The sequence below is a fragment of the Perca fluviatilis genome, chromosome 14 (genome assembly GCF_010015445.1).
Source record: "Perca fluviatilis chromosome 14, GENO_Pfluv_1.0, whole genome shotgun sequence".
In the NCBI taxonomy this organism is placed as follows: domain Eukaryota; kingdom Metazoa; phylum Chordata; class Actinopteri; order Perciformes; family Percidae; genus Perca; species Perca fluviatilis.
The window spans coordinates 7,892,497-7,918,784 of record NC_053125.1 but is presented as its reverse complement, the minus strand read 5'-3'; the positions used below and the strand labels follow the sequence as shown (position 1 = coordinate 7,918,784).

Here is a 26,288-nt window from a genome sequence, read left to right as displayed (position 1 = left end):
ACTTAGAATTCCTCATGGTGGAGACAGAAACTACCCACTATAGCTTTAATGCCCTATTGTATGTACTGTATATTAGGAAGCAGACTGGAAAATATACAGGCGAGACCTGTACAACGTATAGTTGCACTAGTTTTTCTCTCCATAAAGAGGACTATTACTCATGAATTGGAAAACGCAAATTTGACTACTATAAAGATAACTGGTTGAAGGAGCTTCTGGATTTGCTTACTATGGAGAAGGCAGCTTTCACCCTTGCAGACTATGATCATGGTTTGGTCTTGGCGCATCGTGGACTCTTAGAATTTATATAGAATACATGATGCAACAACTTGACTGCGCAGTCTTCAATGTCTATGTTATTATAATGTACAGTGGCTTGAAAAAGTATTCATACCCCTTGAACTTTTCCACATTTTGTCACATTACAACCCATCCATCCATCCATCCATCCATCTTCGGTCCGCTTATCCGGTGTCGGGTCGCGGGGGAGCAGCTCCAGCAGGGGACCCCAAACTTCCCTTTCCCCGAGCAACATTAACCAGCTCCGACTGGGGGATCCGAGGCGTTCCCAGGCCAGGTTGGAGATATAATCCCTCCACCTAGTCCTGGGTCTTCCCCCGAGGCCTCCTCCCAGCTGGACTCGCCTGGAACACCTCCCTAGGGAGGCGCCCAGGGGCATCCTCACCAGATGCCCGAACCACCTCAACTGGCTCCTTTCGACGCAGCGAGCAGCGGCTCTACTCCTCGAGCTCCTCACGGATGACTGAGCTTCTCACCCTATCTCTAAGGGAGACGCCAGCCACCCTCCTGAGGAAACCCATTTCGGCCGCTTGCACCCTGGATCTCGTTCTTTCTCGGTCATGACCCAGCCTTCATGACCATAGGTGAGAGTAGGAACGAAAACTGACTGGTAGATCGAGAGCTTTGCCTTCTGGCTCAGCTCTCTTTTCGTTACAACGGTGCGATAGATGGAATGTAATACCGCACCTCGCTGCGCCGATTCTCCGACCAATCTCCCGCTCCATTGTCCCTCACTCGCGAACAAAACCCCAAGGTACTCTGAACTCCTTCACTTGGGGTAAGGACTCATTCCCTACCTGGAGAAGGCATTCCATCGGTTTCCTGCTGAGAACCATGGCCTCCGATTTAGAGGTGCTGATCCTCATCCCAACCGCTTACACACTCGGCTGCGAACCGATCCAGTAGTGCTGAAGGTCGCAGGCCGATGATGCCATCAGGACCACATCATCTGCAAAAGCAGCGATGAGATCCCCAGCCCACCGAACTGCAACACCTCCCCACCCGACTACGCCGCATATCCTGTCCATAAATATCACAAACAGGATTGGTGACAAAGCGCAGCCCTGGCGGAGGCCAACCCTCACCTGAAACGAGTCCGACTTACTGCCGAGAACCCGGACACAGCTCTCACTTTGGTCTACAGAGATTGGATGGCCCTGAGTAGAGACCCCCTCACCCCATACTCCCGCCAGCACCTCCCACAGTATCTCCCGGGGACCCGGTCATATGCCTTCTCCAAATCCACAAAACACATGTAGACCGGTTGGGCATACTCCCAGGCCCCCTCCAGGATCCTTGCGAAGTGAAGAGCTGGTCCGTTGTTCCACCGACCAGGACGGAATCCGCATTGTTCCTCCTCAACCTGAGGTTCAACTATCGGCCGAACCCTCCTTTCCAGCACCTTGGAGTAGACTTTACCAGGGAGGCTGAGAAGTGTGATACCCCTGTAATTGGCACACACCCTCTGGTCCACCTTTTTAAAAAGGGGAACCACCACCCCAGTCTGCCACTCCTTTGGCACTGTTCCAGACTTCCACGCAATGTTGAAGAGACGGTCAACCAGGACAGCCCCTCCACACCCAGAGCCTTGAGCATTTCTGGACGGATCTCATCAATCCCGGGGGCTTTGCCACTGTGGAGTTGTTTGACTACATCAGTGACTTCCGCCCGGAAATCGACGCTATCCCCCCGTCATCCTCCAGCTCTGCCTCTAACATAGAGGGCGTATTAGTCGGATTCAGGAGTTCCTCAAAATGCTCCTTCCACCGCCTCTATTACCTCCCCACATTACAACCACAAATGTAAATGTATTTCATTAGGATTTTATGTGATAGACCAACACAAAGTGGTGCATAATTGTGAAGTGGAAGGAAAATGATACATGGTTTTGAAATTTGTTTTACAAATAAAAAACTGAAAAGTGTGGCGTGCAAAAGTATTCAGCCCCCTTTACTCTCCAACCATCCATCTTATTCCGCTTATCCGGTGTCGGGCCCCTTTACTCTGATAGCCCTAAATAAAATTCAGTGCAACCAATTGCCTTTAGAAGTCACCTAATTAGTAAATAGAGTTCACCTAATCACCTGTAATCTAATCTCAGTCTAAATATACAGTGGGTACGGAAAGTATTCAGACCCCTTTACATTTTTCACTCTTTGTTTCATTGCAGCCATTTGCTAAAATCAAAAAAGTTCATTTTATTTCTCATTAATGTACACTCAGCCCCTCATCTTCACAGAAAAAAACAGAAATGTAGAAATGTTTGCAAATTTATTAAAAAAGAAAAACTGAAATATCACATGGTCATAAGTATTCAGACCCTTTGCTCAGTATTGAGTAGAAGCACCCTTTTGAGCTAGTACAGCCATGAGTCTTCTTGGGAATGATGCAACAAGTTTTTCACACCTGGATTTGGGGATCCTTTACCATTCTTCCTTGCAGATCCTCTCCAGTTCCGTCAGGTTGGATGGTGAACGTTGGTGGACAGCCATTTTCAAGTCTCTCCAGAGATGCTCAATTCGGTTTAGGTCAGGGCTCTGGCTGGGCCAGTCAAGAATGGTCACAGAGTTGTTCCGAAGCCACTCCTTTGTTATTTTAGCTGTGTGCTTAGGGTCATTGTCTTGTTGGAAGGTGAACCTTCGGCCCAGTCTGAGGTCCTGAGCACTCTGGATGAGGTTTTCTTCCAGGATATCTCTGTATTTGGTCGTCCTGTCCCTGCAGCTGAAAAACCCCCCCATAGCATGATGCTGCCACCACCATGTTTCACTGTTGGGACTGTATTGGGCAGCTGATGAGCACTGCCTGGTTTTCTCCACACATACCGCTTAGAATTAACGCCAAAAAGTTCAATATTGGTCTCATCAGACCAGAGAATCTTATTTCTCATAGTCTGGGAGGCCTTCATGTGTTTTTTGGCAAACTCTATGCAGGCTTTCATATGTCTTGCACTGAGGAGAGACGTCCGTCGGGCCACTCTGCCATAAAGCCCTGACTGGTGGAGGGCTGCAGTGATAGTTGACTTTGTGGAACTTTCTCCCATCTCCCTACTGCATCTCTGGAGCTCAGCCACAGTGATCTTTGGGTTCTTCTTTACCTCTCTCACCAAGGCTCTTCTCCCAAGATTGCTCAGTTTGGCTGGACGGCCAGGTCTAGGAAGAGTTCTGGTCGTCCCAAACTTCTTCCATTTAAGGATTATGGAGGCCACTGTGCTCTTAGGAACCTTGAGTGCTGCAGAAATTCTTTTGTAACCTTGGCCAGATCTGTGTCTTGCCACAATTCTGTCTCTGAGCTCCTTGGGCAGTTCCTTCAACCTCATGATTCTCATTTGCTCTGACATGCAATGTGAGCTGTAAGGTCATATATAGACAGGTGTGTGCCTTTCCTAATCAAGTCCAATCAGTTTAATTAAACATAGCAGGACTCCAATGAAGGATTAGAACCATCTCAAGGAGGATCAGAAGAAATGGACAGCATGTGAGTTAAATATGAGTGTCACAGCAAAGGGTCTGAATACTTATTGCCATGTGATATTTCAGTTTTTCTTTTTTAATAAATTTGCAAAAATTTCTACGTTTCTGTTTTTTTCTGTCAAGATGGGGTGCTGACTGTACATTAATGAGAAATAAAATGAACTTTTTTGATTTTAGCAAATGGCTGCAATGAAACAAAGAGTGAAAAATTTAAAGGGGTCTGAATACTTTCCGTACCCACTGTAGCTGTTCTGTGAAGGCCTCAGAGGTTTGTTAGAGTCAACATTAGTGAACAAACAGCATCATGAAGCCCAAGGAACATAGCAGACAGGTCAGGGATAAAGTCGTGGAGAAGTTTAAAGCAGGGTTAGGTTATAAAAAAAATCTCCCAAGCTTTGAACATCTCACTGAGCACTGTTCAATCCATCATTCGAAAATGGAAAGAGTATGGCACAACTGCAAACCTACCAAGACATGGCCGTCCACCTAAACTGAGAAGCCGGGCAAGGAGAGCATTGACCAGAGAAGCAGCCAAGAGGCCCATGGTAACTCTGGAGGAGCTGCAGAGATCCACAGCTCAGGTGGGAGAATCTGTCCAAAGGACAACTATTAGTTGTGCACTCCACAAATCGGGCCTTTATGGAAGAGTGGCAAGAAGAAAGTCATTGTTGAAACAAAGCCATAAGAAGTCCTGTTTCCAGTTTGCCACAAGCCATGTGGGGGACACAGCAAAAAAAAGAAAATATCCTGACTTATCCACACTTCCCAAAATGCAATTCAGTAGCTTAATTTCCCCGGTGACATAACAAAGGGTTATGTTCTCAGATTTTACGATGCCCCTCCAGAGCCATTGAAGACTTTCACATGCTCAGTATTATTTCCTGTGAGTAGTAAACAGATCTTGCTGTTTGAAAATCAGTAGACTTAGCCTTGGATGACTTATTAAGATCTGTGTATCTGCCAGATATCATGCGGGAAGCCAATAATACATTACTAATGGGTGTGCCAGTGAATCTGGTATCTATTTTGCATCTAATATTAGCCTAAAATCATTGTTGTGTTTGAGAGAGTATCAGTATCTCCCTTAAATTTGCAATTGTCAAATTGTGTCATTGCTTATTGTGCTGCTTTCAATTGGCATTAACAATGCTGCACTGTGTTGGCTCCAGGTCTGCCAGCTCAGAACGGCCATGTTGTGAGGAGAGAGGACTCCAGATTCTCTCTGTTTATGGACTCAGGAACACCAGACAGCACTGAGGTGAGAACATTTCACACCTGCCGACCCACTGCCAAAAACGTCATCATAATAAGTAGCCCCAGCGCAGCCTGGCCCATGGGTTAGGGCCATTGACATATATAAAAGGTTAGGGCCTATCTTTTTTTTTTTTTGCACTTTAAAGAGTTTGAAAAAATCCAACTGGGAGGGGGGGGGGGGTCTGTCAAACCCTTTGTATAGGATTTGTACAACTCTTTTAATAACCAACGGTCTGCTTATCAACTCCTTGAACGGATTATATCAACTTTTAGCACTTATTGTAGAAAGGCTACCGCAAAAAAACGTGTAGCTAGATTATCAAATAGACATTGGATCATTGATGTTTGTTAGACTGCCGATGTTAGCTAGCACGCTAACGTTAGCTCTGCTAGCTAGCGTACTGCAATCATGTCCGATGGCAGACAGAATTGCAAAATAATAAGCAATCCAACAGCACATTATACAATGTAAGCAAAAACACGTTTTCTTGCGGTGGCCTTTATACAATTTGAGCAGTGGTGAAAGTCATTAAAGTCTACTCATGTTATGAACCGAAGTGGAGGTGAAGAATGTGCTCTTCTTCTCCGTTTTTGGTGAATTTCTGTAGCAGAAACATCGCCACCTATAGGCCTGGAATATGAAGTAGCGTGTTGGGTCTTTTACAAATGGATCCGTTTGGACACACTTTTTTTTTTTTTACACGGTTCCGGGGAAGACGGGGGGGAAAAAAGATCGTTTTGGTACGTGTGGACGTGGCTTAAGACTCATGCCACGTACACACACTGTTTTGGATACGAATCTGAAGACTCCACAGTACATTTTCTCACAACAAACTGTCATGAGAGTCATTTTTAAAGAAAACATCTCCTTATTGCTTTTTAAAAGTACTACATTGTCCACTCAGTGTGACGCCTCGCCGTCTCTGAACACAGGGCCAACATAACAAGTCCTTCACTGTTCCTGCTGTGCAACCGTTGCACATCACATAAGATTGGGGTTGCACTGAATCAGTCTTCATTTAACACACGCCAAAGACTACCATCGATTTGATGTTAATGTTCTTTTGGAATGAGAGACACCACATTTTTTTGTGCTGAAGGACACATGGTAATAATATTGAAAAACACAGGCCTGTGTTTCCTGCTCTTGATGCCAGAGCTCTGTATGCATCCGCTGTCTCATCATGCATCCAGATGTTGAATAAAGTAGGACCGGAGTGGATTATTTATCATCTGTGTAAATACATACTTGCAGTCATTTTCAGCACACCTCCTTTGGTTTATGGTAGCTGGTAATTTGAAACTAATGGTTAAAACTTCCTTGCAACTTTATGGTACTTCTTGGCCACAACTTTTCCTAAACTTTACCCATTACATAAACTAATGCGCAGATGTCCTCCTCACTTGTCTGCTGGCAAACTCCAGATAGTTTCATGATGTAAATAGTTCAACACGGGCTAGTCTGACAAAAAATATGTTGTGCAGACCATCACGTGCAGACCATTTATGGACACGAGAAACTATAGAAATCATTACATGGAGTTTCTCTCTAGCTGGAAAAGTTGAATCTATAGTAGCATCCTCAACGCACACTAGTTGTAAGAGGATAAGGCTAGCAAAATTCTAAATTTTTCTTACTGTCAACAAATCCCATGGGCAGACCCAAAGGAACAATAAACTGATTTAACTAACTAACTCCTGATATAGCTCATTCCTCTATGCCCTAGAGCTCCATTATTGTCCAATTAAAAACACATCTGTGAGACACTCCATTGCATTAAGTGACATTATTTTTCTTTTCGGGAAAGCATTTGGAAATGTTTATTTCCTTCTTTCTTTTTTGTATTTGATCTTATTGATTTTGTAAAGCACTTTGTAACAATGTTCAGAAAAGTGATTATATAAATAGTTTATTATCATTATTATATATGTTAATTTTAGTCTGTCGTCAAATCATCTTGTGCCGTAAATATTAGTGCACTAAACGTGAATTATTTTATTAATACAAATGAGTAAGGTTTGGTAAAAACTTAAGTGCCCAGCTGTTTGTTTAGAAAATTGCTGAACCTTTTTTGAAAATGGAATTGTGTACATAAGCTGTACCTCTTAAGAAGGAGCTAGGGAAGTCCAGGGTGCCGACTACAGGGGAGTCAGGAGGAGCTTGGCTTTAAAATATTGACAATATTCTATTTTTGCCATGCATTTCTATGTGTGTGTGTGTGTGCGTGTGCGTGTGTGCGTGTGTTGTTCCAGCTGCAGAGACGTGGCTCCACCATGAGCAGCAGCCCCATGCCTCCCATCGGCAGACTGGGACAGTATGAGATCAGGGGCCTCCTGCTCTCCTTCCTGCACATCGTCAAGACCTTGTCAGAGGGTCAGTGATGATCTATAACCGCACGTCACAGTCAGGCCTTCATTCACCACACACAGGATATTACATAACTGTCCCCTCTGCTATTTCTGGATAGAGTCTACCGAGAATCTTGGCTTGGCTGTTGCACAAACAATGAAGTTTAGGACTGCCTGATTGTCAGCCAGCCATCTCCCATCTAGAAAGTCAATTTAGCTACATGAGTCCTCTAATATCAACAGGGACTTATTTATTCACATCTGACAAGACATTGATTAATGGTTGGTTAAAACAACACATGGCTTTCTTTTTGTCCACAGACACTCTCATGGCCTACTGGAACAAAGTCAGCCCTCAAGACATCATGAACTTCCTCAGCTTGCTAGAGTGAGTAGTGTACAAAAAACACCATAATGGCCTGTTGTAATGCAGTAATTATTATTATTTCTTTTTACAAAAACTCAAGTCTCAAAAAATAAATAAATACCAGGACTGAAAACATTAAAGTAAATTGAGCTCCTGCTAATATTTTCTATTATTTTCACTCTCCCTGCAGGATCTGTCTGGTTCAGCTCCGTTACATTGGGAAAAGGAACATTGTCCGGTAAGTCTGAAAAACCAACACCAACATACCCTTTGAGGGACATGCACTCTTTGTTGTTGTTTATATGTATGTTTGTTTTTAAGCTTTGGCAACACAAATGTATTGATTTTGTCATGCCAATAAAGCAAATTGAAATAGAGAGAGAGAGAGAGAGAGAGAGAGAGAGAGAGAGAGAGAGAGAGAGAGAAGAAGGGCAGCAAATGGGTTGCCCCCAACAGCACTGTTGTCTTACCTGCGTCATCTGTCAGATGCCAGCTGAATTTACTTTAGAGGAGGCTTAATTCCAAGTTGTCTTGGTAGATTTCACACATTCTATCCCTCATTGTTTCAGATGGGTGTTTGGTCATGATCTGTGTTGTTCGGCTTAATATTCGTTTCTTGAGAATCATTTTTACCAGCTGGTGCGTTCATGTTCCTTCCAATCCAGGAAACTTGCTAAATTAAGATCTGTGGTGACTAGTTTAATTTCCAGGAAACACCATGTTGTGGTATGATGAGACTAAAGGGAAAGCTTAGACAACATCAGATCATTCATAGATCACAGGTCAGGGGACGAGAGTATTTGGCCAGTCTGTAATAACCAAACCTCTTCATGTATAATTATGCTTTGTCTCGCTACACATTCAGAGAGTGTAGACAGCTGTATGATAATGGAATGTTTTGTCTCAGGACTGTCTCCTTTTGGAGGTCGAAGGGCCAGCCACACTTCTGCGTACTTCCCAGAGAGAGAGAGAGGCTGAACTAGGCTTTATCATCTGTGTTTACAGCGACAGCAATATCTTTGTTTATCCTTACGGTTCAGCTAAACGTAACGCCTCCAGCATGAGTTTAAATACACCTTCAGGAAGACAGGAACTTCAGAGAGTTGGGAAGGCACTGCACAGTAACACATCGTGGTTAAACTGTACTGCCTGCCTAAATTCTCACCTCAATTGAGGGTTCATTAAATGCTAAATGAGACCTTAATGAATGTGTAATTCATCAAGGTTTCCCTTATTTTCTTCACATATGTGAATTGAGTTGTGCGGCTCCTGAGTTTTTCCTTAAAGGAATATTTCACCGCTGGAAAGCTGAATATATCTTTAAATTGGGTCACTTATGTAGTAGAAATGTGAAAAAAAATTGAAATTGGTGCCTTCTAGGCAGAGAAAAGCCAGAAAATGTGTTTTGGTCTTATATGGATGAAAAACACCAAATCCCAGAATGCACCTGCTTCGTTGCTTTGAGTCCACTCCCAAGCCACGCCTACCGCTTGACAGACCGACAGAGGCATTCAACTCAACTCAAGCGTGTTTTATTGTCATTTCAACCATATACACGAAACAACGTTTCATCGTGACTCAAGTGGTGTTACACATTTAACATATATAAAAACGAAATTATATAAAAACGACATACGAAACAGGCTACATTTAGTACACACACTTTATAGGCTCCGTAAAGTTCAGCTAACGCATACTAGCATTAGCGCTTGGTGGGCTGTAAACACCGAGCATAAACACAGCCGTGAATTAGTGTGTAATGTAGAATGGTCGGCATTTAACAGTCACAAACTCCACCAGCAGTTAGCAGTTAAACGGATACAAATCACCACATTTCTGCACCACTCGGTGTTAACACAGCCCACCTCTTTTACCCGGCGACAGAGCATCTCTAGCTCGGAGGGCTAGCAGGCCTGGTAGCTGGACAGTCCGGTACACTATTCAGGCATGTTTCCACAACAAAAACACAAAGTCTCTGAACTCACGTTGGGAGTGTCGTTGAAGTTGGATGTAGTCCAGTTTGTGGTCTAAATGAGCGGACACTTGCAAGCAGGATCCGTAAAGTTCAGCTAACGCATACTAGCATTGGTGTAGCTAAACACAGAGTATAAACACAGGCGTGAATTAGCGTGGAATGTCGAATGGTCGGCATTTAACAGTCACAAGCTCCACCAGCAGTTAGCAGTAGCTAGTTGGATTTTATTTCTACACCAGTCCACCTCCACGGGCCGGCGAGAGCAGCCTGGTAGCTGGATAGTCCCGGTTCCGGTACACTGTTGTTCAGGCATGTTTCCACAACAACAAAAACACAGCAGGAGTTTCGTTGAAGGAGGATGTAGTCCAGCTTGTTGTTTAATGAGCAGACACTTGCAAGCAGGATGGCTGGGACAGGTGGACAGCTAGCGTTAGCTTTCCACCTAGCCGATGAGGATGTCCCCTAGCCGGCTAGCGGCATTGAGCGACACCGCTGGTCTCCGTGCAGGCGAAGCTCACGTAGTGTGCCGAGTATTGCGTCTGTAATAACGTTTCCTCCATATTCTCCGATCTGTACCGATGTATCCCGGTGGTACACACGTCCGGTAGTTTGAATGCAGATAATTGTTGTAAATGTTTTCTGCTGAAAACCGAAAGCCTGTTTAGCGAAGATTCAAGATGGCTGACAGTCGTTTTATCTGGAATACCTCGGCCAGACTCGGCAGTCCAACCCCCTGTGGGCGTGTTGAAAACATACGGAAGTAGATCCTACTACTGGCTGTAGTCCTTTGCCTCTGGCCCAAAAATCTTCCAATGACGCAAAAATCGTCATTTTACGTCATCAGAAGATTTTTTCCAGGCCCCAAATGCAGAAATCTCTCGTCTCAGGGGGACATGAGGGAGGGAGGCACGGTCATTCAGAAATACTATCAGGTTTCTACTGATACAAAGCTGAATGCTAAATTGGTGAAGTATCCCTTTAACAATGACTAAAGTTGAGATGGGGATGATTATGTTATTTGGTCTCGTTTAGATCATTGTGTGAATCATACTTCCCTGAACCGTCTTCAAATTTTATCCTCACTACACCGGCTTTCTTTCAAATTTCGAATTCATTTGAAAGGTACTAACTTTTAGAGACCTGCATAACATAACGATAGTTACGTATTGTAACTCCAGATTCTACGAGTATAGGCACAGCCCTCTATGGCTACGCTATTGGGTTTATCCCTTCGCGCATGCGCAGTCGTGAAGATTTTCTTTCCCACGCTTGTATACAGTACGGGCTTCAACTACGTCCGCAGATACTTTATATATACAGAGCGGACCCGTTGTTCATCTCCCAACATCAGCTTTTTCTTCAGCTTATGTAACAGGAGTAGGTGGCCCGAATCTTAGAGGGCTGCGCCTATACTCATAGAATCTGGAGTTACAATATAGGCTTCGCTCTCTAAGGCTACGCTATTGGGTTAGGGCGAAGCTGATGTAGTCAATGCCACCTAGACCAGAGGTGTATAAAGTACTAGAGACCCATACTTGAGTAAAAGTACAAGTGGTCTATCAAAAAAGTGTCTTGAGTAGAAGTTGAAGTGCTCTTTAAGCACCCCACTTAAGATTATTTTGTACTTAAGTATTGCAAGTAGTTTATTTTAAAATGTACTACTCAATTACTAAAAGTAAAAGTACAAGTATTGTGTTATGTAGTTATTAAAGAAAGCCGTCAAAAGTTTGAATATCATATTGTTGAGTTCAACTTTTTACTTGGTATTAAGGCAGTCACAAGCTGTACATTGCTGGATATGAAGGAAGTTTCTGAAATAAACCCCAAAAGGTACATTAATGTCACAGCTGTTATAACTACTATTATCTGATATAACAGTGGGTTATTAATCACTAATTAACAAATACTAAAATAAAATGTGTGATGTAGTGGAAAGTTAGCAAGCTAGCAAAATACAGATAAACTAGCAGCTTCACATCACAGGGTCAAACAGTTAAGATTCAGTAGGTTACTCATTGCAAATAGCTAAATAGAAGAGTACAAACTTACATAGTCTCTGACTTCTGAACAGGCGATAGCCGTAATGAAAAGAAACGATTTCTTGTATCTTATTCTTCTAATTATCGTACGTAACTAACGTAGCCGTAACTACACACACTGTAGCCTACACAGTCTCCGTAGCGTGAGGAATTCACAACAGTAACGAGTAACGATGCAGCACATAAAAAATGTATCGGAGTAAAAGTATTAAACTCATCGAAAATATGTACTCAAGTAAAAGTGGAAGTAGGAGAAAAAAATAATACTCCAGTAGAGTACAGATACAGCCTTTTAGTACTTAAGTACAGTAGTGAAGTAGTTCAACTTCGTTACTATACAGCTCTGCCTGCAACACAGAGTCCACAAGCAGAACATAGACTTTTTTTTTCCTCTTTCATGCACTGGCAGGAGATTGCATCAGATAAGCGTTATTCTGGTAAAAGAGCCTGCCATGGTAATGACTTGACCTAGCTGGCTGCAAAGCCCAAGCCATGAGTGTAGGAGGTTAGCAGAATCGGCAGGAGAAGACTATCGATGTGATGATATATGTCGGTTTGGACGTGAGAAAATTTTTTCACAGAAACCTTGTTTTGCAATGTGGGTCCGTGGAGTTGGAAGCATGTTTGCATTTCTCAGGCAGGGAGGTGTATCATGCACTCACTATCATGAGTGCATGATAGTGAGAGTTGTACATGATTGACAATTATGGGACGTCCGTGTTCCTCTCAGCCACCCAGTGTAGACGAGTAGCCTACACATACAGCGGCACATATATGATTGTAGGCGTGCATGGTTAGTGAGAGAGAGTGTATCATGATGGTAAATTATGGGGACACCCGCGTTCCACCCAGCACCCAGTGTAGGCGGGGTAAGGACCGCAGGAAAAACACACATGCAGGGCGCATAATCCGTGATTAGTAGGCGTGCATGATAGTGACAACATATAAATGAGACCGCTCTCCTTCCAGCACCCAGCGCAAAAGGAAGAGGGGGGGAGGAAGCAGGCAGAGCACACATACAATGGAGCATCATTCGACGTTGAGTGAGGATAGGACCGAGTGGGTCATAGAGGACTCAGACATATCGCGCAGATAGAAACGGATGAAAGGGCATGGAGATGCCCAAGATGCCGCTGCGCAGATGTCGGCTACTGTCATGCCCTTGAACAGAGCCGCCGATTCCGACAGTGCCCTCGTAGAATGTGCCCGGATGCCCTGGTTATAGGCCTAGGTGATAGACTTGCACAGCCAGTGAGACAGATGCTGTTTTGAAAGGGCCGCTCCTTGGGAGTGTTCCCTATAGTGTACAAACAGCTGCTGTGTCTGCCTGATGTACTGTGATAATGCGCGCACAGGGCATAACCTGTGGAAAACCTCTTCCGTTGTCATGAGGTGGGGGGAAAAACCCTTGAGGGAAAAAAACCTTGACCGAAAATAATTTGTTAGAATTTTTGGTGGGAATGAGGGGTTTGGCTGCAAGGCGGCTGCGCTCCCGTCCCCTCTAATGGAGAAGCAGGACGCCGCACAAAAGTCGCTCACTCTCTTGGCTGACGTTAAGGCAAGGAGAAGCGCCGTTTTTAGTGACAGCAACCTGAGAGAGGCTTCCCCAGAGCTCGAAGCACCAGGGCTAGGTCCCATTGGGGTGTGAGAGAGTGCGGGGCGGGTTTGACCCCCTTCAAGAAATGCTTTACCAGGGGTCCCCCTGGTCCTCCTCTCCATAGCCTTTGTGGCAGGATGAGATGGCTGCTGCGTAGGCTTTGACTGTAGACGGAGCCAAATCATTATCCACTAATGTTTGGTGATAAGTCAACACGAGAGGCAGGGGACACGATATGGGGTCCGCTTCCTTCTCCGTGCACCAGCGGAAAGCAGACCAACGCCCTGCATAACACGCTGTAGTGGAAGGGGCTCTCATTCTCCTCCCACCACCTGTGACTCGCACATTCCTCCCCAGCCAGTAAGGGACGCGTCAGTGTACACTGTCACGTATGACGTCAGCATTCGCCACTTGTGGCGTGTATAGGGTCGAGGCGCTGGCGATGAAACCACCTCTGGATTTTCCTCATGTGGAGGAGACCCAGGGGGACTACTACGTGACCCGCAGACATCATGCCCAGAAGACGCATCACAGACAACGCTGACACTGCCGTGTGTGGCGTGGTGCGCGACAACCGAGAGATCAGTGCGTCTCGTCTTGGCGTTGACAGCCTGGCCCTTGTGACAATCGAGTTTATGTCCACGCCCAGATAAACTATCGATTGTGCGGGGAGCAGTGAGCTTTTTTGCCAGTTTACGGCGAAGCCCAGTGTTTGCAGATGTCTTAAAACTTCCATAGTTTGCTGCGCTGCCTTTTCCCGAGAGGAGGCCAGAATGAGCAGATCGTCCATATAAAACAGGACTCTGATGCCTTTTTTCCGCAACGGCTGACGTGCCGTCTCCATGCACTTGGAAAAAGTGCGGGGGGCCAGTGAGTACCCGAACGGCAGCCGGTTGTACTGGAAATGGGCCCCTTGGAAAAAGAATAATGGGAATAATTTGGATGTGAAAGTATGCGTCTTTCAGATCCACAGACGTTAACCACTTGTGGTGGCGCACACATTCCAACACGTGCTTGACCGTCAGCATGTGGAATGGGCGCTCCATAATGCACCGGTTGAATTGGGACAGGTCGAGAATAGGACGCAACCCGCCTGTCTTTTTTGGAGTGAGAAAGTAGCGGGAATAAAATCCCCCGTTCTCCTCCCCTGGAGGAACGTGGGAAATGGCCCCTTTTGACAGTAGCTCCTCTAGTTCTGACGTCATGACATCTGACTCTGCCTGAGATGACACGATTGTCTCCAACACACCCGCAAAGCGAGGCGGGGGGGGAGGTGAACTGGAGTGTGGGGGTTGGGTTATACCAGGTGGGGGCCACCTTCATGGTCCTCCGGCTCCGTGAAGCCTGCCGGTAATGTGGAGCCGGCAGTCGCTGCGGAGGGGGGCTGGGCGGAGGAGCGGAGCTCGAAGCCTGGGAAGACGCCACCGCAGCAGAGGCAATGGGGCGCTTCCTTTTAAGGCGGTTGTGGCGACGGCGCTGCTCTGGAAGCCGCCTTCCAAGAGCCGAGCTTTCGGAGCCGCTCTGTGTCTTCGGCCACTTGGTAAAGGTGGGACGTGGCTGTCTGAAGGCGGGGCCCATATAGTCCATCGGGAGCTATGGGGCCGTACAGAAGCTCGCGTCTGACGTCAGTGGGTAGCTGCGACATGTGGAGCCAGATGTTTCGCTGGGCCACAGTCTGACACGCCATGACTCTGGAACACGCCACCGTGGACGCCGTGGTCAGGGTGAGGATGGCATAATGAAAATCGGCCTAGAAAGTTGTAATCGGTGCATCTCTAGTAACAGGTGCTATATAAATAAACCTTACTTGAAGTAATAATGCAACTCGCAGCATCTACACAATCAGAAGTAAGTTACTTGCAAGATTTGAAGAAATATGGTCAAAAGACATCCTGCTAAAACCAAAACTATGAACTTATATTCAAATCAAACATTATTATGGTCCTGAACTATATGTTACAGCAAACCTATCGAGAAGTCAGAGGTCGTTGGTGGCTCAGGTGAGAACAGGAATGAAGGAGGTAGATTCAAAAACAGCCAAGAAGATAAAAGGTCGTGTGAACTATGTGAACTAGGAGAAGTTGAGAACGAATCACATTTTCTCCTGTATTGTCCGTATTATGATGAGTTAAGAACATCGATCTTACATGAAATGTCTGTCCAAAATCCTGAAATGGTCTGGTGCACGGATGATGACCAATTGGAGTGGTTGTATAAATTTAATATTTACAAGTTGACGACTTTTGTTGCTAAAGCTTGGCAAAAAAGACTAGAACGTTTATTTGTGTGGTTACTTTGGCATCTGGTCTTTTGTCCTAGGTAATGGTGTCTTGTAAGCCCGTGTGGGCTGGGCATATTTTATCGTATGCATGACACAAATAAACTATAATAATATTCATATATGCTTAGGTATTACTTTATGTTAATACAATAGGTTACATATGTGCAGGGTCTCATTATCCTTTCTGTATCTCCCTCTCTTCTCTTTCAAACAAATACACGCGCGCTCTCTCCGTGGATGTATTTTTCATACAGGAGTCAGGACATATGCGCGCCGAAGCTGTTCTCCTCAGACAGGAAGTCTCAGACGATGCCGGCCATGCGCTGCAACCGAGCCAGCCTCATGCAGACGAAGTTACACCAGTTCAGCACCATGGAAACATCCCTCACTCTCAATATCGGTAACCACACAAACCAGTTCATATGCAAAACTGTAGGTCACACCTTATCGTGTGTTTATTTTCCTCCCCTTCATAATTTCCTAGTAACAAAGGAAGTGATGTGTAATCGCGCTGTCCTAGAAAGGTTCATTAATAGGACTTGTTGAAAAGGTGTTTTTCAGTGTAGTTGTAAATTACAGGAGAGTATACAATTTAAACAATATGGAAAATAAAGTCGGAGCTGGTTAATGTGGCTCGGGAAAGGGAAGTTTGGTGTCCCCTGCTGGAGCTGCTGGCCCCGCGACCCGACCCTGGATAAGCGGACGAAGATGGATGGAAAATAAAGTTTCCAGTAATACATTAATATTTGCATAGATTTAAATGGAGCTGGAAGTCTGCTTTCTCTACACAACCATGTAACTGCTATATAATTTCCGGGTTTTTTCCAAAAAACTCAAATAAATCAGTTGGTACATATTACTGTCTCTTTGATTAGTGGCAAATTGCATAACCCAGGAAATCATCTAGGAAATTATTATGAAATTACTGGACCAGTAAAACACAGCCGTACCGAATTTGACAGTAAATGCTGCCCCTCCAACCGAACTAACAAGTACAATGGCATGGGTGGCAGTAGCTCTGTAGGGCTACTGTAGGGCATCGGGTTGGGAACCAGAGGGTCACTGGTTCACGTCCCCATTGGACCAAAGTACGGTGGTGGTACTGGCAATACGGTGCCCAGTTCACTGCCAAGGTTCTCTTGAGCAAGGCACCTAAACCCCAACTGCTCAGGGCTGTCCATTGACAGCTGCAGCCCCCCTCACTCTGACATCTCTCCGTTAGTGCATGTATAGGTATAGGTACTGAGCATGTGTGTATATTTCAGGCCTGTGTGTTCTAACAGATAACAACAGAGTGAAACATTTCCCTTGTGAGATGTATGAATTATTATTAACCTTTTCAATAATTTCATTAATTTCTTTGTATTATCTTAATTCATATGTTTTTCTAGTAAGCGAAGAGTCAAAAGGCACTTAGAAATGACAGCTTTTATGGCAGAGCAGAGCACTTTTTCTCTCTAATCTCTAAAAAGTCTAATACTTTAGCCTGACTAAACCAAACAAAATCTCAGTGTTGGAAGCTGGAAGAAAGCCTTGTTTAAACATGACTACATGAGTTGGATTTTGAACCCTAAGGGAGGAGACGGCCGCAAGGTTTGTTAATGCAAAGTTAATCTCACATGGTCAAGGTCTAGAGAAAATCAGGCACAAATGTTGTTCGAGACAGTCTCGGAGTCTCACCTGCCATGGTAGCCGCCTCTGATGTAGAGATGGAGATCGTAGCCATAGATCTCTGATGTTTACACTTGGAACCAGATGGCTAGCTAGCCCAGGCTAGCATAGTCGCCAGTAGGTTAGCAGGAGGTTAGCAGAATCGGCAGGAGAAGACTATCGATGTGATGATATATGTCGGTTTGGACGTTTTCACAGAAACCTTGTTTTGCAATGTGGGTCCGTGGAGTTGGAAGCATGTTTGCATTTCTCAGGCAGGGAGGTTGTAATTAAGTACGCTACTGAGTATTATGGTAATTCTAGGATCTGGTGCCTTTAGAGGGCGGGACAACATATCTCGGCCTGTGCTGCATTCATTTTCCATTCTTTATTAACATCTTTTTCTTGTATATGTTTTTCATTGTCTATTGTGTCACAGACTCCACTGCTGTATGTATGTGTATGATAATAGTTGCAAAATTAGCCTCCCCCCCCTTTAAACATCCTTTTCCTTCCCGACCTTATTAAAAAAAAAAACATAAAACTCCAATAACGTTAATGCAAATATACTTATTATGTATTAAATAAACTATGTTTTAACGCACAGGACAGATTGTTCCAACAACGTTCTAACTCTGGGTTTTACAGGCAGCTTTTTTCTTCCGCTATCGCTCTGCAAAAGTAAACTCGGAGTCAACTTTGGAGAACGGGCGGGGGGGGGACTTCTATGCTAATTTCGAGGTCAAAGTCAGACTCTTCCGTCATGCTGGCTGCTGCGCTGCACTTGAGTACTGATATCGTGAGACACTTTTACCTGGAAAGAAATCTGGTGACGTTTAAGCTCGTCACACCTCTACTTATGAACTATAATAAAATTTGAAAAACAAGGCTACATCTACACATTGCATTTTGAGACAATGGCGTTCTCCGTCCACACGAGGAGTTTAAGCTCCGTAACAGAACTAATCTCCGTCCACATTAACGCGGCTGACAACGCATATATTACATGACTATTTGCACACACTGGGCGTGCGCGTGCCGGTATAAACCGAAAGTAGATTGTCTGACGTTATCTGCGGTTGAAAATCACGAGGGTATTAGTTGAAAATAGAGGGGAAAAGAACAACAATGGCGAAAAGTAAGAGCAGGGATTAATTAGCTTGGACTGACTGAAAGGTATGGAACGTTAAGCCTAACGATGAAACTGAAGTGCATTGTCGTTTCCAAAAGTCTCCTTTTGTGCCCGCGTAGACTAGAAACCAGCCCTGGAGTTTTCAAACCAAAGCGGGGGCAGCAGTGATCCAAATGTCTTCATTTTACGTGGCTCGGAAAACCCCGGAATACTGCGGACGCGAGGCGTAAACGTAGCAAAACATATTTGTTTTTAGTAGGGTAACGTTAGATGTGCCCTCAAAGCAAGGCAGACATCAAGAACAGTGCTGATACTTAAACACAATGTGGTAACCATCAGCTTTTTCTGTTTCTTCTTTATTTATGTATTCCGTATGTGAACCATTACCACACACTGTGTCTTGAAGTTCTTTTTTTTAATTTGTGTCTGTGTGTGTGTGTGTGTGTGTGTGTGTGTGTGGTCTGTGTGTGTTCTAGGGACGGGGCCTTCAGAGGCAGAGATCCATCATCAGGCTCTGCTGGAGGGCAACATCTCCACCGAGGTGTCCCTGAGTGTCCTGGATGTCCTCTCTCTTTTCACTCAGTGTTTTAAGGTCAGCACGCACGCACACACACGCACACGCGTATTACTGTATACATTTCTTGAGGTTAAGTTTGGGTTTAGGCATCTAGTCCCTAGGAAATAATTTAAGTGTGTGTGCGTGTGTGTTTGTGTGTGTGTGTGTGTGTGTCAGACCCAGCTGCTGGACAGCGACGGTCACAACCCCCTGATGAAGAAGGTGTTTGACGTTTACCTCACCTTCCTCAAAGTCGGCCAATCAGAAGCCGCCCTCAGACATGTGTTCGCCGCGCTCAGGGCTTTCATCAACAAGGTATGTTGACCCCCACGAGCGTGCACGCAGGCTGTGATGCTCTTTGTTGTTTGGACACTGCCGACATTTCCCACCACGATTAAACAAACAGAAGTGATGTATGTTGTCACTTGTTTAGCCTACGTGTGATCGGGTCTCTCATTGTGCTATTTATAACATTCAAAACAAGGAAATACTGCTTAGTTGAAATGTCATTTATCATTGACAAAGAGAGCGGATGCATAACGTAAATATTTCCTGTTTCCCTGTGTTTGTTGCTGTTGCTGTTGCCTTGTTTCCATATGCACTTGCTGCCTTTTTACCCCTAATATTTCATTTTAAGACGTATTACTCACACATTTCATTGGGAGTAGAAGCAAGCTCTAACCTGATCTCAGATTCTTGAAGTTCCCTAGGGAGTGGAACGCTCTCTTCTATATTGATATAACTGATAGTACAGTATCAGCAGTATCAGCAGTATCACTGCGCTGCTTGTGTGATGAATCACAAGAGAGCAGCATGGTAGACTCTGTTCCGGCATGTTTTGTTTCAGTTACAGTAAGAGTGGGAGTGGCTCCTGTAGTTTATTTCGATTCAATCCCACGTACACAGAAAATCCCAAACAAACATTTTGTTCAGCCTTAATTAATACAGGATGCTCTAATGAGATCAGTTCACTCTCTTTGCATGGGCACCCTGCCTACACAGGACAATACAAGCAGAAGTCAAATTCCAACATTTAGATAAAGAAAAAAACAAACATTAAAACTTCCAAAATTCTGAATCAAATGTTACAAATAAAATGGTGAAAGGATAAAGAAGGGCATCAAATCATAGCATTGAATGAAGTTTGAACATAGTGTGGGAATGAATGGGATGTCTGTCACCATATTTTATGTCATCACCATAATAATAATAATAATAATAATAATAATAATCCTCAAACAAAATCCATCAATTTGGATCATTATAAATGTAATTTATGATGCTTTTACGTTGCTGTTAGACCGCCCCATTAATAAAGATGACAGCTTCCCTTTGTGTGCAGCCAGCGGGAGAGCAAGTTAACCCCTGACCCCTAACTCGCAGTGAAAATGTTGTTTTTGAAAGACTCGACGCCCACAGATATGGACTGAAGCAGAATTATTTCGTTAAATAAAAACATGTTGTAAATTTTGGAAATGATAACATCTATCTTTTTCCCAATACATTTAAAGTTTTGGACTTTACAGCGCTCTGGAGTTATTGGAAATGTTTCAATCACACGAGTCCGAAACACTCCTACCCAGCCATCATAGTATAATACTAATAATATTAGTGTAGCCTAATCTTTATTTGCAGAAATTACTGGATAACATTTTTTTATTTTTAAAAGTCCATGTTTTTTAAATAAAAGTGCATGGGCATACTCATCCTACCTGGTAACAAACCTCATATTACAGTCTTTTTTTTTTTTGGTTTCAAGTGTTTTTTGGGACACACCGCTCCGGTTCCTTTCTAATGTCTCACTGCCATTTTCCCGCTCTTCGCCCGACATACTTACAGTATTTTTCTAATGGCATCCCTGTCCTTTAACACACTAACACCTTGTCCCGTCAGTTCCCGTCGGTGCTGTTCAAGGGCCGCGTCACGCTGTGCGAGGCTCTGTGCTGCGAGGTGCTCAAGTGCTGCGTCTCCAAGCTGGGATGCCTGAGGGCCGAGGTGTCGGCCCTGCTCTACCTGCTGATGAGAAACAACTACGAGTACACCAAGAGGAAGACCTTCCTGCGCACGCACCTGCAGGTAAAGGGGAGCGAGCGTGGGCTTTTGAAGTAGAGGAAGGAACAGAGGAAACATGTCATCCCTCTAAAGGTCTGGCCTCTGTTCATATATGTCAACAACCGCCACGCTTGTCAACAGTTAACACTCGTGGTGGTCCGTAACAAGGTCTTTCATGATCTCCATTCTTATTCACCCTGATGTTTAGCCTTTTGTCCACACAAACTCTTCTGAGTACTAGAGACGCTTTCATTAGGCAGGTGGAGAATGTTGAGGTGGCGTTTGAACAGTTTAAACACAGACTGCTGAGTCTGCTCCTCTGCTAACATGTATATTATTAAGTATATTATTTCTTTTCTTGGTTGTCAAGCAATTCTATTATGTTTACATTCTTGTCTTTTCATAGTCATAGTTGATATTTAATAATAAGCTATTGCACTGTTCAATCCCTGCACTGTTCACTTTTGCACTGCCACCATTGCACACACTCTACCATAGCACCTTATCATGGTCATTGCATCACATGGTCAGTCCATACCAGACCTTCCTATCTACCTTCTATCTATCTATCTATCTATCTATCTATCTATCTATCTATCTATCTATCTATCTATCTATCTATTTATATATCTATCTATCTATCGTAGTGGAAGTTTCCTTTGCAGCAGGGGGGGAAATTTCAGAGTTTAGTAAATTGAAACAAATAAGACAGACTGAGACTAAAACCAAGTTGGGTTTTTGTATTTTATTAAAAAAGATATATTTTCAAATAGGATCAACATGATTTCACAAAAGGCCGCAGCCCAGTGTGGAGTCAGTTTCTCAAATGAGTGAACAGAAACACCAGGCTTATATGCATCTTCAGAGTGACAGCACACACGCACTTGGCTTAGTATGACCTTACAATTTTGACAGTCAATCTGATACACATGAAGACAATCAGAGAAATACAAGAGACATCTTGGAGCCATCTCACCTCCTCCTCCCTGTATGACTTTCACCCCCCAGTTACAGCTAAACTGGCATGGGAAAACTAGAGAGTTTTAGGGTGACCTTGTACCTTTATCGGTTCAGGCTAACAGTGCTCACATAATGTTCCAGACTGGATGTCTCACAAAGTTAGAATCAAAATCTACATGTGGGAATGAGATAGACTCTTACAGCATTTGTGGATGAATTTAAATTACAAATAAAACAATATAAGGAATTATGCTTAAATGTAATTTTCCCATTACACTATCTATCTATCTATCTATCGCAAGAGCAGAAAGCCATCCAGCTTTCCATTCACTCTCACTGGACTCACTGGTCAATACATAAATTATTTCCTGTGGATCTGTGTTTACCCTCCTTTCATTTTGTGCTTCTCCTCAGCCTCTCTATTTTACCCTCTAATCCTTGTTTGTCTTTTTGTAATCCATCCCCCCTCTCTTTGCTCCTTTGTTTGTCCAGATCATCATTGCTGTAAGCCAGCTGATCTCCGACGTGGCACTGACCGGCAGTTCACGCTTCCAGGAGTCCCTCTCCATCATCAACAACTTTGCAAATAGTGACAAGGCCATGAAGGTATAGTATACATTAACAATATGTGTAGGAAAACAGCCCCTGCTTGTATTCTTTTCTTTTTTGTAATAGATTCAATCGTGTTTTTTACAAGTTGGTGTGCCCGTGTTAACACCTTTCTGCACAATGCAGTCCACGGCATTCCCCTCTGAAGTGAAGGGTCTGACCAAACGCATCCGCACAGTGCTGATGGCCACGGCCCAGATGAGGGAGCACGAGAAAGACCCGGAGATGCTGCTGGACCTCCAGTACAGCCTGGCCCGGTCCTACGCCAGCACCCCCGAACTGAGACGAACCTGGCTGGACAGCATGGCGCGAGCACACCTCAAGAATGGAGATCTGTCTGAGGTATCAGCAGCAAAGACTTTGAATGATCGCTGTTTCACTTTGGGTCATATGTTCACCTGTCTGTCTCTTATTGTTTTGGTCTTTTTTGGTTGTCACCCGTGTCCAGATAGCTGTCTCTAAGAAAATAACGTAAGCCAATAGGACGACGGCTGTTTGACCACTTAATCACATCTTTGCATAGACTCTTACCTCTTTACTGCATCACTTACAACAACAATCTCATCAAGACCAGGTTTTTCTTTAGCTACAAATATGTCAGCTCTCGCAACATTGAACCACAGAAAGTGAACGGACTTGACATGAGGTGGAGCTGTGCCGTAACCTTCTTCACATGGGACGCTAAAGTAGCGCTAAACATTAAACATCATGGCTAATCTCCCACCATGTATCCTGTATGTATACGTAGCTACTGTACATACTTCTACGACATTATTCCTGGCCCTGAAAATAACAAACTTAAACTACTGTAAAACTAAACCTTTCTGAAAAACTGAAACTAAACTCTAAACTAGCAAATACTAAACTAAACACTAGCAAACACACTCTGAAAACTAACTAAAACTAAACTAAAATGATATCCACATGTCAAAAATAAAATAAAATATAATAACAAATTGAAAATCCTAAACTATTAGAACCTTGATCAAGACACAAAAAGACTGATCAGTGATGGCTTAAACATTTTTACTTCGGTGACATTGGCCCATTACCATGCTCAGTGGCAACACCAAAGCAAACACTCTGCATAATGTGTAATTACAGTAATACTTGTAGTATACAGTAGTATACCCTAGAAATCCAGAGTTCTCGCGAGAGCACAATTTGAATTTGCTCAGCGAGTCACTGTGGCATTGAGTAATGATGCTCATTAACTATGCCCTTGTAGCCGAGCTGCACCAATCACATCGGTGTATCTGATATAGGCGGCCCAGAGGCGAGCTAAACAGATGGTGACAGTTTAATGTACCAGTTAGCTCCACTGATAGCTGAGCGTATGGGGCTCTGGATACGTCACCCCGTGTATTGTTGTGATTGGTCGTAGTGTTATCCAATTGCGTGCAGTGAGATTTTCAAATGCATGCTTGGTGCCGCCCTCGAGTTGGGTCAGTTTCATTACTCAGTGCCAGACCCTTAATCTTTCGGATTTGGGTCTGGATTTCCAGGCTACTGGTAGTACACAATGAGTCAGTCCTTCAGTTTCTTGTTTCAAGGAAGCTTCGCCAAAGAGCCTCTATACTAAAGAGAGCGCATTTCAAGCAGCGCCAATGACACGAAACGGTACACACAGCTGTTCTCCTAAATGGGCGTGGCCTCGTTTGAAAGTGTCGTCTGGATGAATTTAAGGTTATATTTGTATAATTCATTGATATATATTTTTTGCTAACACTAGATATTTACACTGCTAAAGGACATATTAAACATCACATGATTTGTTTTGTTAGGGCGTTCACAAACGTTAGTTGACGATAGCTTGTCTGTGTTGCCAGATCTCGCGAGAGTTTGGTCCTGAGACAGAAACAGGTCTCAAACAAAGTTCATTTTCTCCTGATGTGACCGTCTGAAAAATGCCATTTTAGTGTCAGAATGTTCAGGAGTTACGTGTCATGTGAAGAATGGCTCCAATATTTACCATGGAGCGAAAGAATCGCTTATACTGTGTTCACATTTACTCCTCCCATTGGAATCAATACACTCAGAACCTGCCGCTAGTTGCCTAAAGCAGGGTTTCCGCAGGGTCTTAAAAAATCTTAAAAAGTCTAAAATTTGAAAATCAAAATTTTAGGGCTTAAAAGTCTCACATTTGCTCAGGTATTGTGTTCTAGGTCTTAAATAATTTTAAACAGGTCTTGATTTTCCTACGTCCATGCAATGCTACCTCTAATGCTCTTTTTATTATTATTCCGTGGTGTTGTAGTTTTTTCTTTCGCTAGTCCAAATATAATTTTGCTGTATTACGACTACAAATGAGACCAACATGCAACTTATATAGTAGTATTATATAGAAGTCTCTCTCTGATTGTACCAAAGGCATAAAACTGATTTTATTCTTCAGCTTTGGGGAAGTGCAAGTTTAGCAATACTTGTTTTGTTTCAAACTGAATTTAGGTCTTAGTTGATGTTGTGATAAAGCTCTTAAATTTCATTCATCATGGTCTTAAAAAGGTCTTAAAAAAGTCTTAAATTTGACGTGGTGAAACCTGCAGAAACCCCTGTAAAGAGGCGTAGCAGGGGAGAAACCCACGTGACACAGATACAGTACAGAAAACTACTCTGAGTTGGGGCGTCTCTGGCATTACTAACTGTATCACTCCTGGTCCCTCCTGGACAAAATAAACAAAAAATGATTTTAACACATCAATAAATATATACCTACATGGTTTACATAGTTGTACTGCTGCCCTATGACCTCTGCCACAGGCTGAATAAAACACTGTAACAATGAACCCCAATACAGAATGTTCTTTTGGCTTAATACAATGTTTACAGTGTTTACAATATCCAACATTAAACAGAGAGGTCAGGTCATTTTATTTTGGGATAGCTGCAACAAAAAGTTTATTTCTGGTTAAGAAATAAACATTGGCCGTTTCATGTTCAGCCTGATACTGACTTAAAAGCTGAAGTTTATTTATTTATATAGTAATCATATAATGAACACGCTGTCCAGTCTTACAACAAATGTTGGGAAACTCTGCTACTGCTTTACTTCTACTACTTTAATTTAAAGGGATTGTGATAACATTTAAGACTCTATTGTTCCTCTCCAGAGGAAGGTTGAAGGTCAGAGTTGACACAGAAGTCGAACCTGGGTGGTCCAGTTGATTTATTGCTAGCTTGAGTTTAAGTACATTTATTTATTTAGCCGTTTTATATTACAAGCAAGGCTAAAAGGAATTTTCACATAGACGAAAGACGAGAAGACAGCACAGCAAACCCAGCAAATATCCTAAAACATTTGATTTGATTTGGTTTTGGTTTTATTTTCTATTCTATTTTTATTCTGTTTTATTTCTATTCTATAGTTCCATACAGAAGGGCATGTTTCCACTCTTGGTCTTGTGTTTCTGCTATAGAAACGTTCACTAAATCTGCCGGTGTTTGTTGTCTCCACAGGCGGCCATGTGCTACGTTCATGTGGCTGCACTGGTTGCAGAATACCTGCACAGGAAAAGTAAGGCCCTACGCACATCTACACACAAACACATACGCACGCACACACACACACACACACACACACACACACACACACACACACACACACACACACACACACACACACACACACCTCTATGAGCCAGAAGAGTCATTACCACTACAACTGGACTGAAAACAAGATTACATGCAGATTGAGAAC

General features: G+C 43.6%; 1 protein-coding gene across 1 annotated transcript in view; it reads left to right on the top strand.

Moving 5' to 3' along the window:
* The window catches only part of dock11 (dedicator of cytokinesis 11), an 87,057-nt gene that overhangs the window by 42,923 nt on the left and 17,846 nt on the right, over nucleotides 1-26,288 (top strand). The window contains exons 34-44 of the mRNA XM_039822143.1: nucleotides 4,940-5,028; nucleotides 7,278-7,398; nucleotides 7,695-7,761; nucleotides 7,931-7,978; nucleotides 15,887-16,032; nucleotides 18,891-19,006; nucleotides 19,148-19,285; nucleotides 20,864-21,046; nucleotides 22,475-22,588; nucleotides 22,718-22,933; nucleotides 26,048-26,105. Of these exons, the coding sequence (XP_039678077.1) occupies nucleotides 4,940-5,028; nucleotides 7,278-7,398; nucleotides 7,695-7,761; nucleotides 7,931-7,978; nucleotides 15,887-16,032; nucleotides 18,891-19,006; nucleotides 19,148-19,285; nucleotides 20,864-21,046; nucleotides 22,475-22,588; nucleotides 22,718-22,933; nucleotides 26,048-26,105 (1,296 nt within the window). The remainder of the gene's footprint in view (nucleotides 1-4,939; nucleotides 5,029-7,277; nucleotides 7,399-7,694; nucleotides 7,762-7,930; nucleotides 7,979-15,886; nucleotides 16,033-18,890; nucleotides 19,007-19,147; nucleotides 19,286-20,863; nucleotides 21,047-22,474; nucleotides 22,589-22,717; nucleotides 22,934-26,047; nucleotides 26,106-26,288) is intronic.